Below are 18442 nucleotides of genomic sequence, written 5' to 3'. Positions count from 1 at the left end.
ATGTGACCACAGCCTTGCTGATGGATATAGGGCTATGCAGGGTATGTCTCTCTTCCCAGTGCAGGCATCCAGATACATTTTGGTGGGAATTCCTCACCGTTGTTGCAGAAACTTATAGGACTACGGTAGTACTTAAAAGTTCAGGGTTGCTCAAACTTCTGGAACAGAATTTGGTCTGTACTAAATAAATTGTATTGAATTTAGAATCTGTTGTTGACTTCCAGTTAAATCAACAAATATGAATGAGAAACAATTAAATACATTGCTTGCTAACTGCGCAGAAGATGTATGTGTTCTATTACGTCTCATTCTGTTATTTTTGTCCTTTGCTTAATAAATATAATAAACATGCCCAACCTAAATACATTACTGCAGGATGCTAATATACTGAGGATATTGAATATAATAGTTGTCCTGGAGAAATTGTCCAACAGAACAAATAAGAAAATACACAAATAATTTTATATGATTTGATATGATTATTCTGTCTTAAATTTCTAAGGACAACAATTATCACTCTAATTACTTTCTCAGAAGTTCTAAATAGCAAGATAGAATAGAACAAAGGATAACCACCAGAGTCACAGACCAGTAATAGACTTAGACCATCTATAGTGAATTTTGCTCTCGTTTATTTTAAACAGTTGATTGTGCAGCATATGCATAACTAAGGGAGTCTTTCCTAAGAGAAGTAAGAATAGTAGTGTGTAACATATTTGTGCTTTATAAGGGTATATATTCATGAACATAATTTATCTGACCTTTGTCAAGCTTTGTTTATCTGTCTTATTTGAGAAGAAGACTTCATCTTTTATGAAAAATATATTTTCTGAGAAATAAATAATTTATTTCAAAGCAAGCCAGCTACATTTTTCAGTAAAACAAACAAAATTCCCAAATTCAGAGCTTTCAAGCACACAAGAATGTTGAACTAATCTCTCGGCATTATTTTGTGTTCTCTTGTAAAGGTTTCAACACTGCAATTTAAATCAGCAGGCTACCTGTTCAACATGATTTTCAGAGAGATTCCAACTGAGCCCTGATCTGTAAAAGTATATACTTTAAAAAGGTTCTCATTTTTGTAGTGAAAGTGCTCAAGGATTGAATGAAAGAGTGAAATCAAGGTGCTTGTGAAGGCCTATTTTTAGTTTTGCATTTTCCATAGCCAGGTTGGTTAAAAATAGGATGTGTGAACTCTGGAGTAAGAATTGAAATACAGACCACAACCTTGTATTTCTTGAAATAGCACATAGTTAAATAGATACTGACACTTTTACTTCTGCATGAACAATGCTCTGTGGATTTCTTCAATAAATAAAAAATCCCAGGAAATTGATGCTTTGAGCCTTCAGAGTGTTCACACATCCTTGCAAGACCGGTGTAAGAAATCCACTTGCTCTTTCTGTCATTTTTCTGTTATCAATCATGTAATTCATGGCAAAGGAGTTGAATCAGAGCCTCTTATACATATACATAGAGCAGATAGCTCTGAAACCAGCTGCCTTGAAATACAAAGTTGTTCTTTGCAGGGAACAGCTCTAGTCTTGTCTGTGTTGAAGATATTCCCATATAAGTAGTATTTCCTGAGTTTTCCAGTGGTTCTCCTTAAACTTGACAGGCTTGGTTGGTTTTGGGGTTTTAGGTTGTCATTGTGTTCCATTTCCAAAATGTGACTGAAAGAGGCCTGTGCTTTAATCTCCATGTGACTGCTGGATTTTTAGGTTCCAAACACCCACCATCCCAACTGCATATATCTAAAACATGATCTAAAACTTCCTGCAAATTTGCATAGAAATTCACAAATATTAGTCATTTTGAGGAATGACGCTCATTTTAATACCAAGAGCCATTATGTGCCAAATAACTTTGTGACTCTATACCTGCGCACTTGTATTGGCAAAAATTATTTGTATCATGCAGAATTGCAGAGCAGTGTAGATGAGTCGTTGTATGGCCTCATATCACTTTAAGTTTACTGCTTGAAGGCTGTGCATCAAAGCATTTGTGCATCATTAGCTTGTTCCTTGCCAGATGACATGATACCCACACAAATATTACCATCTGGTAACTTCTGCTTAAAGCAGCTGTTGTCAGAATATTCCACAATTTTAACCAGTCTCTAGATTTCTAAATGCCCAAGTCAAGGTACCTTAGATCTCATTGCAGACAGAAGAGCTTCTTGGATGACAGGGCTGCACTACAGTGTGCTGATCTCCTCCTTGAGCTGTGTTCATGCACAGAAGGGCCACGTTCCAGATATAAGTCCTTAGATGACAATTGAGTTCTTCTAGGATAACTTCTCGTGGGAACATCTTCCAGGTCATACCAAAAGAACTAAGGAGTACAGAGTGCAAGAGAGCAAGAGTTGTCCACTAAATTGTGATGGTCTAAAAGTTGCTTTGGCTCTTGAGTTTTAAAGTAGGATGCAACAGAAAGTGTACTGTTTATTTTGGTGTGATGCTTCTTAATGACTGTATGTTGATAAAAACAGCTACTTTTAGGTTTTGGGATATTTGGGTCAGATAAAAATAAAACACTGAAACAGCTTGGGCTAAAAAGGAATGAAATCTTGTATACAGCTTTGCAAATGGGAAAATCCTAAAGGACAAATATTCAATGTGGGTTTTTTAAACAGCGATTTATCTGTAATTTCATAAGGACACAGAAGTGGGAAGATATTGATCAAAAAACTGGCAAAAATAGGTCTTGCATTGCTGACATGTAAGAGTTGTGAAAACTTATCCTCCATTTCCTTGAGTCACCATAAAGTTTACATTTTAAACATAGGAATTACTTGTAGACATTTCTGTGTAATATAGTAGCAAGGAATAGTATTGTTTTAGCTACAAACACTGGATGTATTTATTTCTTTACCAACACAAATGTGGATTTTTGTCCAGTGAATTTTTTTTTCCAGTCAGTGGACTTTTGTCATTAATGCAGCATGTAATTAGTATGACCCATAGTTCTAACTATAGAAAACAACTATATGTTGCTGAAAATTATGATTCCTTCTAGGAATTTTTGGAGGAGAGAAAACTGGGAGAATTATCACTATAACAGTGGGTAAAATGTCACCCTCTATAGAAGAATTTCATTGTGATGGGATTTCTATAAAATAGCAGAATGTAGGTAAAAAGTCAGTGTGTACTTTCTTTAAAAGTTTAACGCAAAAAAGTTCAAATAGAAATTCTCCATCATCTGATTTTACTAGTTACCAAGACAAACAAACAAACAAACAAACCCCTGCACACCCCCCCCCCCATAGTTCTGTAATATTTCATTTCCCTGTACCTTAAAAATTTATGTGCTGTTGTTTTTCACATCCCCTTCTTATAGTGGTCAAAATATGTGTTCATATTTGCCATGCAGCCCTAAAAAAAGCCACCAGCTGCAAAGACTGGACTACTTTTCTAGAAAGTGCAGATACTAATGTTGCTCCTGGAGAATGCTCTTGAGAAGTGTTTTCCAGTGTAGACCCTGGTGCATACAGATATTACAAAGACAGAGAAGTGTTTTACTGTGGTTCTTGTGTTCTGCAGATTCTCAAAGCTCTACTTTCCTGCTGAATTCTTATTACGTTTTTTCCACATTAAATGCTGGCAGCTGAAGTTGTGTGGGATTGATATCTGTCTGTCCCACGGAGTCTAGGAAAAGGTGGAGTATTTGCCTTAGCAAGGCCACAGAGTTGCAGGTAGGTGGTTGGTGCCTTCTGCCCTTGGTACTGTGTGTTTTCTGCTGTTTGTGGTGAGCTCCCTGCTCAATTCTGGCAGAGTGGCTGGGTACCCTTTCACCCGACACTGCCACTTCTCAGGTGATTAAGGGACTGGATCTCCTAGTTTTTCACAGTTATTGTCACTGGTTTGCCTCATGTCAGAACACAAGTCAAGAGTGAGCCACATTTATTCTGTGTTAAATGGCTGCACAGAAATAGCACAGGAGATTTATTTGGATGAATATGCTGAAACAGAGTATATATGAGGACATATACTTTCTGCATTACACTCACTCATGTTTAATGCATATTCTTTATTTTGTATGCATATCAGTCCAGGCAAGAGAGTGGGTTTCTGCAAAGCACTTTGTTTTTCCTTTTCTCTGGCTTCTCTGAAGGCAGAGACACGCTCAAGGCACCCACACTATTTTATGCATATCTACTGCTGTTCATCAATCAGAGAGCCACAGTCAGATCATCAAGGCACTTTGCAACCTTTGTCATGAGCGGTTGCTGGTGTATTTTTTCCCCTTTCAGCATATAATTGCTCAGTCCCTACTTCATCATATATTTAATAAGATATTTTTCTCAACCATTCAAGTGCTCTAGTTAAAGTACAATTATAGCAATTATATTAAGGAAAGTTATGAGGTGAAAAAATGTACAAAGACTTATTTTGAAATGAGGTAATATTAGCAACAAAAATGACATGAAGCTTGGAATTTGACCAAGATAGAGCAGATTAAAGAAGACAGTTTTTGTACCATGATATTTTTTGAAAATCATAGATGTGTTGAAAGAACTGCGAGTATCACAACAATGCTGATTTGGAAAAGAAAAAGGAATTAGATTGTTTTGTTCTCACACTTGACACTTGACTAGATCAAGAGCGATTCCATTCAAGCGAATATAATTCTGCCAATAGAAAACCAAATGAAATAGGAGGAGAACTGACTTAGAGAATCCTTTGAAAGTGTTATGTACAAGTGAACTTTGACATTTTCTAATTACTCTATTGGAAAAAATCAAAACAAAGAGGACTCCTCTTTGTTTACTTTTGTGCCCTAAACAACACAGGAAAGCGTGTGGATGACAAATGTCATTTCAGTATGAATTACATATATGCACGCACTCTACTGGTACAGAAATCACGGCACTTTGTAGGGCATTCTGCTGCCTCCTACTCCCCCAGTTTGACAGATTAAACTTCAGAATAAATAATCATCAGGAAAAAGGGAGCCTGCAAAGCCATGGCATTTCATCAGTACTTGGCTTCCCTTAACAAAAGTCTCCATTAGGCAGAACACAAACAACAAGCTGTATGTCTTGAGAACCGCCTGATATGATTGAATTTCTATTTGGTACACCAGCGGTAGTCTGCCTTGTGCATTAGGAAAGACCACGAGAGTAGTCTGATTTTATCAAGCCACCTTGTGCAACACTCATATTTCTGTGAGTTTTAGAGGATGTAGAGACGTGACTTTCTGAATCATTTTTGACTATTGACTGATCAGGTCAGATATCCTGCTTCCTACAATGGCCATGACCTAATACTTTGCTCTTGCAAGTAGCAACTACTCAGATGTTGCCAGTTTAAAGACAGAAAGTAGCTTTAGGGTACCAACACACATTCTTTAATCAACAGTTAACATTGTTTTAAAGCCAGCTCCACATACTGCCTGAATTTACATACTTCTTTTATCACAACAAAATAGTCATATAGAAGAGTCTCTTTTTGTAAAGCAAAGAGACATCTATTGTCTTTGAACTGCAAGAAAAATGTAACATTTGAACATTAGAAAAATGTAAGTCCTCTTCTCCCCCTCTCTTATATAAGCATGATAATAAGATCTTAACTGAGTGTATCTCAGAAATGAGAGAAGGAGAAACTACAGCTTGCTCTGCAACACTACTGATGGAACTATTTCTGGTTCTAAATTTTGTTCAGTTGTAAATCTGTGTTGGCTTGAGCCCTCAGCCACCAGCTATGGATTTAATCAATGTTTGGAGCTGGATGAATAATTCAGTATGATCTATTCTCTTTCAGCTTGTGAAATCTATCTTCAGGTTTCATCTCTCCTATGTATTTTTCCAGATACAACCTGAATCCTTTGAAAGCTATTCTTGTGTCCCTTTAGGATAATGGTTCAAATAACACAAGCAGTCTCTCAAGTACTGCAAGGAGTTCTGCTTAAATAGCAACAAATAGAAAAATGTTGTGGAAGAGCAAACCTGCAAAATTCAGCCCTGATGCTGTAGTCTCTGAGTTAAATGGGTACATAGGTGATATTCTAACATGGTCAAAATGAATGGCACAGTTCCCATGGACTTGTAAAAGAGACTGGTTTCAGATTAGGCCCCAGTTCCTGCATGTGAGAATGTGAAATTCAGAGTTGTGAACGCAGTTTTGAAATGTGTTTTCCGTGTTCAGCTTTATGAAATATCTCTTGTTGGCTTAAAGAAACAGAATACAAAGATAACTGTGATTGTTGAATTGGAAATATGTGTATGAATGCTTATTCAAACACTTTTATAGAGGTATTATGCAGAAAAATTCAGGTTGGCATGATTGAAATATGACATTCTTACATTAAAGAGGTCAGATTAAGTTTTCTATTTTGAATGACCTGGTGTAAAATAATAACAGATGATTCATTTCCTCTTCCAAAAGCATGGCCTCGCTTCGTAGACACAATATAAACTTAGTGGGAAATGCTGAGATTTAGGGGTGGGGATGGTCATTTGCAAGTTTAGAATGTCTTTGCTGGAGAAGCAGTACTATAGCAGTCCTATGCCTGGACTTAAGGGCCATCCTGCATCTGATTGTCTTTGTATTTTGGGCTTACTTCTGCTAGGTTCTGCTAGACCTTCACTGTGTTCAATTGTGTTCAATGTGTTCGAGTAAATGTACTTCATGTCTTTCATTCCCCGTTAGTAGAAGCCAAGGTGCAGTACTCAATATAAGTTATTTCTAACAGTTAAGTAGTGTTTCCTTCTTTTTTTCCTGTTTCTTTGTACATTCCACCCAGAACCCACTCTTTTCAGTGAACCGTTTTAGCTACTGACATCAAGAAAACAAAATTATACATTTTTAAAACAATCAAAGTGTGACAGTTAATGGTGTTATGTTGAAATAGGCATAATGTGGTGATATCACGGGCAGGAGACTGATGTTCTTAATTATTCATTTTCATGCTTTTAGGTGCCTGGATTTTTAATGTAATGTAATTGGTATCATTTTATCACACTGTTACATTTAGTGCCTTCAGCTGGATTTAGGGATATGTGTGATGATTTGTTTTTTCTTCTGGTAACTGGCAACATTTGGATGAAATGCAGAAACAACATGTAAAATGACAGGTTGGTGAGAAGAAAGGTCAGAGAGATATAATTCCCACATCACGGGGAAGATATAGGCTAAACAAGGTTGTCAAACAGTTTTTCTTTTGCTACTTGTGTTGTGACAGAGCTGCTGCAAGGATTTCCAGAAGTGTGGGAAGGAAAATTTATTTCTGTTGCAAAAGTTAATGGTTGAGGCTAAGGCTGGAATTGGGTTAACTGCTCCTTGTCATGATTATAAGCAGTGGCAAGGAAATTGAGTTTGGTTACTTACATTGCCCTGTTGACTTATTCCTCAGCTTTCCCTGGGACAGTTGAAACCACCTTAGCTTATAAAGGATTTGGGAGGAACAAAAGCTGCAAAAGCTTCTACAGTTTTCCTGTCCCTGTTTTCAACTTGCTTTTCCAAGTTGGTACAGTCCACATAGTAGAGATGGAGTCCTCTCCTGTAATCATCCTTGCCTGTATTTTTTCCCCCCATCTAGTATGATTGTTGCTGGCCTTGAAATGTAAATTTATTTGTCACAGGAGTGGGAGAACACCTCTGTATCCACATAAGACCTTTTCTAAGCTGTGGAACTAACGCTGCAGGAGGAAGTAGGAACAGGATCCATTTTTGGTATGACTCTTCCCTCACCTAGTGAGTTGATGAAGAGTAAATTCCCTTCCTCAAGCACACCAGTTAGCAGCATCTCCCTGTATAGCTGTAGAAGGAAATAGGTTCTTTCAACCAGCCATTTATAGAACCCAAATATCCATAAGCCCAATGAAAAATAATACAGTTCACAGCAATTTTGAAGTCCCTTGTCCTTTGGAATAATTTGGGTACAGATTTAAACTGATCCACTTTTTAGCAGTGATTCTCCATACTTTGTATAGAAATGGCTGGAAATATTTATGCTTTCTCCTTTTGCCGTCTGGGCAAAAGATTATATTATGTTTCAGATCATGACCTGAAAATATCTATTACCCTTTGTTTCAGTGCAATGGAGAACATTTTGATTTTCATGGATGCTAGTTTGGATTTAGCAGCTCAGTTCTTATTCATCTTTCAGACCATTAAATCTGACATATGTACTCCATGGGAAATAGAAATCATTTTGTTCCTCGTGGTTATGAAATCATTAGAAAGGATGAGGTACATCTGTAATGGATGTCCATTAATATAATTATTGTATTTAATAATAGGAAACCTGCAGGCTTGGATTTTCTTAACGCTGTTAAGGGGAGAATTACTAATACTGACCTTTTCAAAGGACCATAGAGCTTTTGCTTTCCTTCAGATTAAGGCAAATGGAGATGTTCACAGCACCCCCACCATCTGGAATACACTGCCCAGCAGCACTGAAAGAGAAATATAGCTATTAGACAGGCTCTTGGTTCAACCCACTTACGTGTTGATGTTTCTTGGGTAAGATTTTTCACCTCTCTACTATAGCAATGTAGGTTTGAGACTTATAGCAGAAATTCTGAGTGGGTGGTGGGGATGCGAACAACTTAGGAAGCCAGTCTTGCTCCAGAGATGCTACTTGGATGGCAGTCAGACTCATCAGAAAGGCTCATTACAATTTCCTAATGTCACATTGCCATCATCCAACACAACAGCTTAATTGAATGCAAACGACATGTGTGAAATGTTTGAGTGTCTGGCGTCACCTATTTCATGTATAAATATTTAAATAGTATCTTATGGAGTATTGTTTTTCTAACATGCAGCTCTGTTTTTCTAAGGCAGAGCAGCCATCCATCTGCCTCAAATATACAAAAGCACCCATCTTTTCTGTAACTGAAATTTACTCTTGTATAATTCAAACAAAGTTTTAGTCAGTTTCTGAAAAGTGACAGTAAATAACTCAATTTTCATGCTAGGGATATGGATCTTTGCTGTCTCTTTCTACTGATACAGTCTCACAGTCTTCAAATTAATCCTGGCTCCACAGATCTGTTGGGCATAGCAAGTTACTGCAGATCTAGCTGCAGACAGCATCCATCTGATTCTGTTCATCCAGGAGGAACAGAATCCAGCTTTCAAAATCCATCCTTGGCTGGGCTGAAATTGAAAGTTCATGAGCATGTATGAAGAGATCATCTGCTTAAGGAAAGTCTATTTCTCTCTTATTTGGAGAAGGATGATCTTACAAGAAAAAATGAATGCAGTAAATAGTTGAAAGCTGTGCCAGATTAAAACAGGACAGAATTGGATTGTTGGTTACCCAAATTTCTCTTTTCGTACTCCATTCTCTTCTCCAAATTGGCAGCCTTTTCATGAGCACTCATTCCTTCCCCTAACTGTTGGCTAAGAGGCCATGTCTAAGGCTGCTGCAATACCATTCAAGATGAGAGTGCTTTTCTTAGAAACACAAGTTGTCATACTCCTATCCTTTCCCCTAAAAGCCAAATACATTCTCATGCTACACTGTTCCATGAAAAATGGCTGAAATAGTTCATTTTTCCTTCCCAGACTTTAATGGGCACAGCATAAATATTAATTTAACAGCAACCTGGTGACTGCCCTTAAGTTACCTCACGTTTACATAGATTTTTCCATGGAGACATGGGGTGCCTTATTCTTGGGGGGAACTCCAGCTTAGCAAGGTGAGTAGGATGATGTTAATTGCACAGTCTTCATTATTTCATTAGACTTCAACCTTTCTGAGTCATCTGCTGTTTCCTTTTTCCCTTGTGAAGTAATGAGTCTGTACTTTCCTTTGTTTTTCACTAAATTTTGAAGTGTTAATTGAACCTCCCCTTGGTTGCTTTTTTTCCTATCAATCATTGTCTTTAAAACTAATTTTGTTTCTTGGTCTTTCTGATTCTGTTATTGCATTCTAGTGCTATTTCCTCATATTCATTCTTGGTATATTTTTCCTTATCCATCCTTAGATCAGTGTCTTTCTTACACTTTTTTAATGATTTATAATCTTAATTATTAGTAAATATTTAAATTAGGAATTTTATTAAGATGTTATATAAAATATTAATTTCTTCTGCACCTTTTACTGACAAGGACATAATTCTGGATATTCTTCTACATAACAATTATCACATAAATACTTTAGTCATTTAGATCTTTTAAATTATTATCACATTGAGTAAAAATAATTTTCTCTTCAGTTTCGGATTCATCACCTTTTACTTTCACTGCAGCTATGGTTTTATGTCAGTATAATATTTAATATGAAAACACAAAAAATGTTCCTATTGTTTTATAATACTTTTTGTGCCAACACGTGCATATAGGTGTCTATGCCTTTAAAAATATGATTTTGCATCTAAAATTCACAGTTTGATTCCTGTGGATCTGTTTCTTATTTCTTAGAATTTTGTTTTTTAAAAACAAAATCATCATCACAAATGCTTTAATTATACCTGAAGTCAATGGTGCCAATAATACAGTTTTACCTGTGGTGCTATTGAAGGTGCATGGCTTCAAACCTTACCCTCTCACAGTATCAGTAGATCAGAATTTTGTAGGCATTACATGACTTTTCTGTAATTGCAGCGTAATTGAGGGACTGAAGAATTATGCAGGAACAGCTTTACCCCTGATTCTTCCAGTTCTGGCACAGTTAAGGTGCCTTATTTTGCCCAAGGATTTGTATTTCTACAGTAGAATACTGTCAATATTGCTTCAGTAAAATGAGATTGAATAGAGAAACATTATGGAACCTGTATATAGAGGATTGGTTATTAAGGATCCATATGTCTTTGAGAGAGGGCAAATTTTTATTTAGAAAAATAGTTTGCATTTCTAAGTCTTAAGAGTTGTATGTGGGAGTTTTCCAAAGTGCTCTTTGTCATTGATTTCTAAAGGAATTAAATTAATCTGAGAAGATTTTATGAGAAAAGTACTTGCTTTGAGTATTTTATTAATGACATAATAATGTTCACCTTTATCCCTATAAATGGCATATCTGGTATGAATATATGAAACAATACATTTTTAGGAAAGTTGTATCTTAACAGGGCAATATATCTCATGTCTTGATTTAAATAAGGAAAGCATTTGCCATTTCAATGAAGACAGTCAAAGATTCAGTAAAAGAGTGCACTCCTGGTTTATTAACCCACGCTCATTTAGGGCTTTCTTGCTGAAATGCTAAACTTGCCCATTTCAAGGGTTAGCAGGTTTACAGCCTTCCTGTGGGACAATTTTCAGGCATTGTGGCTGTTGAAAGAAGTAATAGCTAGAGGTAGCAAACAACAGCTCACTAAAAGCTGATTCACTCTAAGGCAGCATGTGAGTCACTCGTTTGGTTAAAATCACCACCTGCAGGTACTGAAACTCAGTTGCAGGTTTTGGTCAAGAGGGGAAGGACATAACTTCAGGTGCAAGAGAGAGAGCTGATGTTTAGGAAGATGTTGAGGTCTGATTATTGGGTTTTTATCCCCTTGACAAGGGCTAACTGCGCTCATGGGATAAAACTTTGAGGGAGCAACTTTCCTGTGTGTTCAGGTGTCTCTGTGCACTGGCATTGAACCTGGGCTATGTTTGGAATTGGCCCATTTTCTCAGATATGAGACATGGAGGCCAGTTGTTCCAGATGACAAAGTGGATGTCTTTAGCCTCGTATTTTTAGTAACTGGCTCGTGTTAATTGTCTTGTGGGACATTCAAGTGTTCCCTCTGTCTTTTTTGGTAGGTTTCCATGCCTTAGGTGTGAGGAAAGCATCTGAACTTTGCTGAACTTTGTCAGCAGTAAAGTCTTTTATTACTTTCTTCAGAGAAGGGCAATTTGAGTAATTGGTTTTATTTGTGGCAATACGTCAACAGGTTTTTACCTCATGGTAGAAGGCAGAAACTTTGAATGCTTTCTGTCTTCCATTAACTGATATAGCACTGTAAAAATTTCCCTGGTATGTTAGGGAAAATGGTTTTGGGGTCAATTCCAAGATTAGGAATTTTGCTGCTGTGATCCAAAGCCTAGGTTGCTGTGTTTATGCATTGTGTGTGGTTTTGGCACACCAGTCAAAACTGACTGTATTTTCACGTGCTAAAATTCCACCAAGAGAGACTTGGAATTCATTAATGGAATTTTTGATAGAAAAAGAGAGACAGATAAGCAATTTAATGGGGTTAAGAATATTTTTGAACTCTACTGAAATGCATAATTTGGACTTTTGGGGGAATATATTCACAGCTGCAAATTGCAATCAGCACAGGAAAAAAATATAGATAAATGGAAAAAATACAGAATAAAGATTAAAAAAATCCCTAACTTTTTCATAAAGCAGATAAACTTATGGAACTGATTTTTGAGCTTTCTCTAAACCTAATTTTCTCTATCTGAGGTGAAAATCTTCTGGGCCATCTAAATGTATTCTACAGTAGAGACTAAAGAGATCCTGAAAAATGTTTTAGGTGACAGGGTTGGATAAAAAAAAGTAGAGAAATAAAAAGACATGAAACAGACAGTAGGGACAAGATTGAAGTTAATATAAGATATATTACTATATATTACTAGCTGTAATAATTTTTCAGTTTCTAGAAAATGCAAATTACTAAAATTGAAGGTCATGAAGAGACTTGATATCAGAGTTATGGCTGCATAGTCTCAGACTACAAATGAGATTTGCATTATTTAATCAAAGAAAAGATAATTTGATCTGCCCTAATTCTCAATGGAAAACTCAGCAGAGATCCCAGTCCCTTAGGAATTCCACAAAAACTTGTCAATTAGTCTCTTATTCATAGAGTCTAACTCTTCTCCTACTCTGGATTTACACATGAAGATTTTCATTAACTTTCTCATATGAAGTGAACTCAATTCATACTTTCCTAGTTATTGTCAGTACCCAAGTGCAGGCACACAAGATTTACAGGGAGTTGAGGCAGTTGCTCACAGAAATGAGCTACACAATTTAACAGAAATGAGACCAGGCAATTTGTGTGCTTCTGTAATAACCAAATGATCAAAAATGGCCTCAGTAAAGAGAATCAATCATCTGAAAGCATTTTCATAAACATGCACACCAGACAAATGATCTTGCCAGTAGAGAAAAAAGCAAAGCAATCAAAACAGAATTAGAGCAGAAACACATGCTATGTGGAAAATCTCTCTTGACCATTTATGCTTTCAGGCTTGCTTTGACCACCTTTGGTGATTCTTGCAATTTTAAGGAGTTCGTATTTGTTTTTTATCCAAAATTCCTGGGGCTTGGTTTTCTGTGGTATTGATTTTGGCTGGTTCTTAGGTGGTAGCATGTATAGGTTTATTTTCACTGAGAGACAGAGGGATGGATCAAAAGATCTGTGTCACCTCAAATTAAATGGGAGCAGAGGAGCAGTGTCTATCAGAACAGTTGAGTTGCTTACAGAGTAGCTGGGACCCTGTACTGTAAATGCACAGAAATGGAAAGTATTCTCTAATTTAAAGAACTTCTTACACCAGTGATTAGTAACAACACACAGATAAGTTTTGCTGCAAGATAGATTTTCTTTTAATTTGCATATCCATCTCCACCATGGCTATCTGGGTCTTGGTAAGAATAAAGTTTCAAAGTCAATGAAAAGTACTACTGCTAACAGTACTACTGTTCCTGTTTTGTTTGGTCTTTGTCAACTACAACTCATACTTCCAACTTTTAACCACAAGAAAAAGACTAACAATCAAAGAAAAAAAAAACCTGGTGGTCTACAATGTTTGCCTGACTTCAGGGCTTTAAGCAAAATATTAGAGCTCCTGGTGGAAAGTTGTGAAATTTAGGTGTCTGAAACTATTGAAGTATCTATCACAGGGAGTCACATATGGTGCTTCTCCCTATTGAGAAGTTCTATGAAAATCTTAAGAAATGACATCATATGACTGTACAGAGCACTGTGCTTTAATTTTCTCAACTTGTGGTTCTGTTTCTAGAGTCTGGGTCCAGATCGTCAACCTGTGAAATTAATGAGAAAAAGTTCATTTTTCACTGAATTGGGAGCAAAATGAGATCTCTGTAACACAGTCTTCAGAAATAGCTGCTGTTTTTTTCTGATTGTATTATTTTGGTGTTCACCTCTTGGCCAAAAAAGACTTGGGATATTAAATAGTGGCTTAAAAATGAAGCATGCTTAATTGTTTGGCTACTTTTTAAAATCCCAGAGGTTAAGCTAGACTTTCTTTTGCTGATGTTTGTGGATGCATGTATTTACAAATGGATTATACAGAATATTTAAGAGAGAGAAAGAGAGACGGTTACATTCATTCTCTTAATCCATTCATAATACTTTCAGATATTTAAAAATAATGTGTCAGAAATTTAAGGATCAAATTATATGACTGCCGTATTACCACATTGCTTAAAATGCTGTTCTTTGTCTACTTTGCTACATGACTGTAGTGGCAATTATATTTTCACAAATATTGTGACTAACAGATTTTCTGTGTAAGATTGCTCTATGTTATGATTTTCTAGAATATGGAATAATTGCAACACATTATTTTCTTTTAAGGAATTCAATGAAAATATAAGCAATATGCCTCAAATTAATGACATCTGAACTTGACAAGTTAGTGGACACTTGAAGGTAAGGACCTCAATGAATCAGGATCCTTTTTCAAAATGTGTATCTGACATATTCATAATATTGCAGCACATGGGGAAGAAGGAGGGATGGGGAAGACAACTAAATTTCAAAAACACAAAAAAGAAAACCACATTCTAAAGATTATGTTATTCCCTCCTTAAAACCACTAACTCCTCATCAATGTCCTGATCAATAACTATTGATACAGTTGAGAAAGGATGCTTAACAACCTATTTTGTGAATGCTCCTTAGGAAACATAAATAACAAAAGGAATTGCAGCAATGCACATCTTCCTTCTTTAAACAATAGAACAAATTTTCTACTTGGAGGCACACCTGACATCCTGGGGGCCTTTCAGCAGCAATTAGACTGCATGCTGCATAGGGTTCATGTGAATGATGCTTAAGAAAGGAAGAATTAATGGGTACGCTAGATTTTGTTTACTAATTTAAAGAAAGCATATTCTTTTAAACCTTCTGGAACTTTTCAGGTACAATTATTCAATCTTACAAGAGACTCAAGTAATTTTGGTTCAGGTTTGTAAGCACTTCCTAAGTTGTTCTACCAGCGGCCATCTGTAAAGTACTATGAAAATTTACACCATTAAATAAATACCACATGTAATAATTGGTAACTTACCAGTTTACCTTTATTTATTTAGTATTTTGGACAGGAAATACAGAGAGAGAAATTAAGTGTGCTTTGGAAGAGAATATGTTATGACGAGATGACGTGTTCAGAAGACTTCTTAAAGACAGCAATAAAGAAAATGCTTTATCTTAGAACAAAAGCATGGTGACTTCTGAATATTACATCACCAAATGAGGAACCCACAAGCAAGACATAATTTTTACTGTAAGTACCACTACTGAAGACAAATACTTTCTTTAGTTAAGCTTTACAGGTTTTAACCATTACTTGAGATGGTGAACTAGAATGCAGAATTAGATTATTGATTAAGAATTAAATTGTAGAGAATGCCTGAATGACAGATATATCTATTTTAAATAAGGATGTCTTATTTTAGTTAATGACTTTTTTTTTGAAGTGTCAGTTTTGTAGGAAGGTCTGTTTAGATACAACTCTTGTGTATATATGGAAGATTTGCTATATCTGCATGGTGTTTAGGAAAATTAAACCAGTTATCCAGATTCTTATAAGCATAAGAATGCTTATTTGGGAAGCTGGAGATATCCTTAACTTTGCCCTGATCACAAATGTAACTTTTATACTGTGGATATTTCTTTACGTGTAGCAATGTGATGATTAATTAGAAGCTTGGAAATTAGGAAACTGATTAATTTAGTGATCTTTATCCAAAAAAGACACTTAAAACAATGCTTTCACTCTAACACATTAATGTAAATAGTTACTATCACAGGCTGATATTGGAAGTCCTTATTTTTTTAATTTGGGAATTATCAGCAGGTATGTAAGTTTGGACTGCAAAGTTTTCTCAGGCCCTGAGGAAATCTCAGTCAAAATCTTTGAAAGAAAAAATTAATGCTTCAGTGTTTAGACCACATGAAACAGGAAAACTTGTTCGCAGATTTCTGTCAGACAAGGGACAGGGACTTGTACTGTAGGCCTCTGAATTAGAGATGAGTCTTTTGAGCTACTAGAAGAAGGAGGTACGTTCAGAATATCTCCCTTGCTTTTGTGAGGGATTTTTCCCCTTTTTTTTTCCCCCCTCCCAAAAAATTTTAAAAATGTCTGCTTCCTTCCAGTGTTGTGTATGTAGTTTTTGTTTGTGAGCAGGAATTTTCTCCTCATGCTTGTTTGTCTGCAGTCCTCACAAAGCATAAGGGTAAACACAATCTTAAGTGATAGATAGTCTTGGATTGGGCATAAACAACTTACTACCTTCACAGCAGAACTTTTAGTGTCATGCAACAGAACTCTATTCTCTGATGCAGTTCTGTTAATTGCAGAGTTTTGTCTCCTTTGAATCACTGTCTGTGGTTCAATACTTCTGAAAGTGAACTAGAATTTGTCTTTCTTTTAGACGTTTAATCGTGCTGAAGTGATGCCTTCCAAAATACTTAACCCTCCTAACTAAAGGATCACTTCTCCTTGAAATAATAAAACTGTAACCTTTGACTGCTTTTACTGCTTTAAGGTGTGTACCACAGAGGTGGATGTTCAGTCTGGAGTTACTGATTAAAAAGTCCCAGCCTGCTGGTGATTTCTCCTTGTTTTATTTCCTTTCCTGCTCTTCTATCTCAGAGTTATCAGTGATTACATACTTTTCTCTAGATTTAGTTTAACACTGTTTTCTCCAGCAATGTCAGAGGCTTTAGATAACCTGTCAATCATGAGCATTAAAATTGAAGAACGAGTAGTTTTACTTCTTTAGGAAGCTGATGCACTCAATCATTCATTTTTAAATACTGAAAACAAACACCATCACCAACTTGTTTTCTATCAGATTTTTATTCCATGATCAGTTTTTTCCCCATAATTCTAATAGGTATGGAAAACAGCTGAGGTAAGTTATTCTGAGGTACCAAGATTGCTGTAGCATCCACGTGTAGCTGCTCCATTGCTTGAGGCACCACTATAAAATCATGACAAATGAAGAATACGTTTGCAGTCTAAAGGAGACCTTAGGTAGGTTGAATGTAATTACATAGCTAGAATTCAAGTAAGGCCCCAGGACCACCTTGGAAGGAAAGTGTTGCTCATTGTTAGTAGGGTGCCAGGCAGGAACTGTATTTAGATTATTTACTACATAGAGTAACCTACAGTGCAGCCGTAATTTAGAATGATGGAGTACTAAAGAGAAAAACATACTGTGTAATTTCCAACATAGTAATGAAGCATAATGGAATAGACCCATCATGCTATATTATGCAATCTGCATTTTATAGAATGTGTGAATATAAATTCAGTTATTTGCTGCCTATTGGGGGAAATTGCACCAACTTAATATTTGATATGAAAAAGTACTTTTCAAAAGTAAAGGGAAGGAAGTAGCAACTCTGTCTTCTCTGAAATGAAAGTTTCATATAGGAGCTTGGATTAGTAGAAGATAGGTCTTTTCTGTATCTTATCTGTGTCACTAAATCTGAGGGATACATTGGAATGCATCTCAAAAGAAAGTTCCTGCACCATATGGGTGCATAAAACTCTTTAAATATGAAAAACAAAACATAATGCAAACAAGCCAACAGGATCAGATAGGATTTGAAGTTTGTGTGTAATATGTACATCCTTAGGGTTATTGATGGTATTTTAGTATTTGCATTTAGTATTTGACAGTTGTTTCCAGAAAAGACATAATCTATAACAAGAAATAAGAATAGAAAGAATAAGAATAGAAATAAGGAAAAATCATTAACAGTCTAATAGCACAAACTGCATCAACACATTTCTCTGAGGATGCTGGAGAAGCTGAGGTGAAAGTCTTTTAGGAGAACAGAAGGAAAAAAAATTTCTGGTATTTCTAAATGACTTGGAAATTATATTATGTTGGAAAGTGGAGGAGAAAGAGTAAAAGGCTGCCCTAGAACTGGCAGTTCTAATTGTTCACCTTACAAATATATTTTAGAACATCCTAGATCATGCTGCAGCCAAATGAATGCTATTTTGTTCCTGTAGCCTCTCTTTCATTGGTCTTTAACCTTTCTAGTTTTCTAGATTAGTTAAGGAGTTGCATCAATAAATACAGCCAAGCATTTGTCAGCCTGCTACAGATGTTGGGACATAGTTTTCAAAGATTATTTAAATTTATGTATGTTTAGTATGTGAGTTTGATGTTTCTCCTGGGCCTTGGTGAGAATTCCACTTGGTCAAGATCTTGAATTTGGAAGGATACCAAGTGCAGGAACAGGGGAGCACTGAAAAATGTGTCAGGGTTTGGAAAAGATTGAACAAAA

At 36.1% G+C, this 18442-nt stretch overlaps 1 protein-coding gene across 2 annotated transcripts in view; it reads left to right on the top strand.

Moving 5' to 3' along the window:
* Positions 1-18442, top strand: part of KCNK2 (potassium two pore domain channel subfamily K member 2) — a 128435-nt gene that overhangs the window by 8093 nt on the left and 101900 nt on the right. For both annotated transcript variants that reach the window (XM_088161180.1, XM_088161179.1), the window contains exons 2-3: positions 14489-14563; positions 15226-15419. In XM_088161180.1, the coding sequence (XP_088017306.1) occupies positions 15386-15419 (34 nt within the window). In that variant the 5' untranslated portion in view covers positions 14489-14563; positions 15226-15385. The remainder of the gene's footprint in view (positions 1-14488; positions 14564-15225; positions 15420-18442) is intronic.

The sequence above is a fragment of the Sturnus vulgaris genome, chromosome 3 (assembly GCF_052056855.1).
Source record: "Sturnus vulgaris isolate bStuVul1 chromosome 3, bStuVul1.hap1, whole genome shotgun sequence".
NCBI classification, from domain to species: domain Eukaryota; kingdom Metazoa; phylum Chordata; class Aves; order Passeriformes; family Sturnidae; genus Sturnus; species Sturnus vulgaris.
Note: the sequence above shows the minus strand (reverse complement) of the source record. Positions and strands in the feature narration are given on the sequence as shown.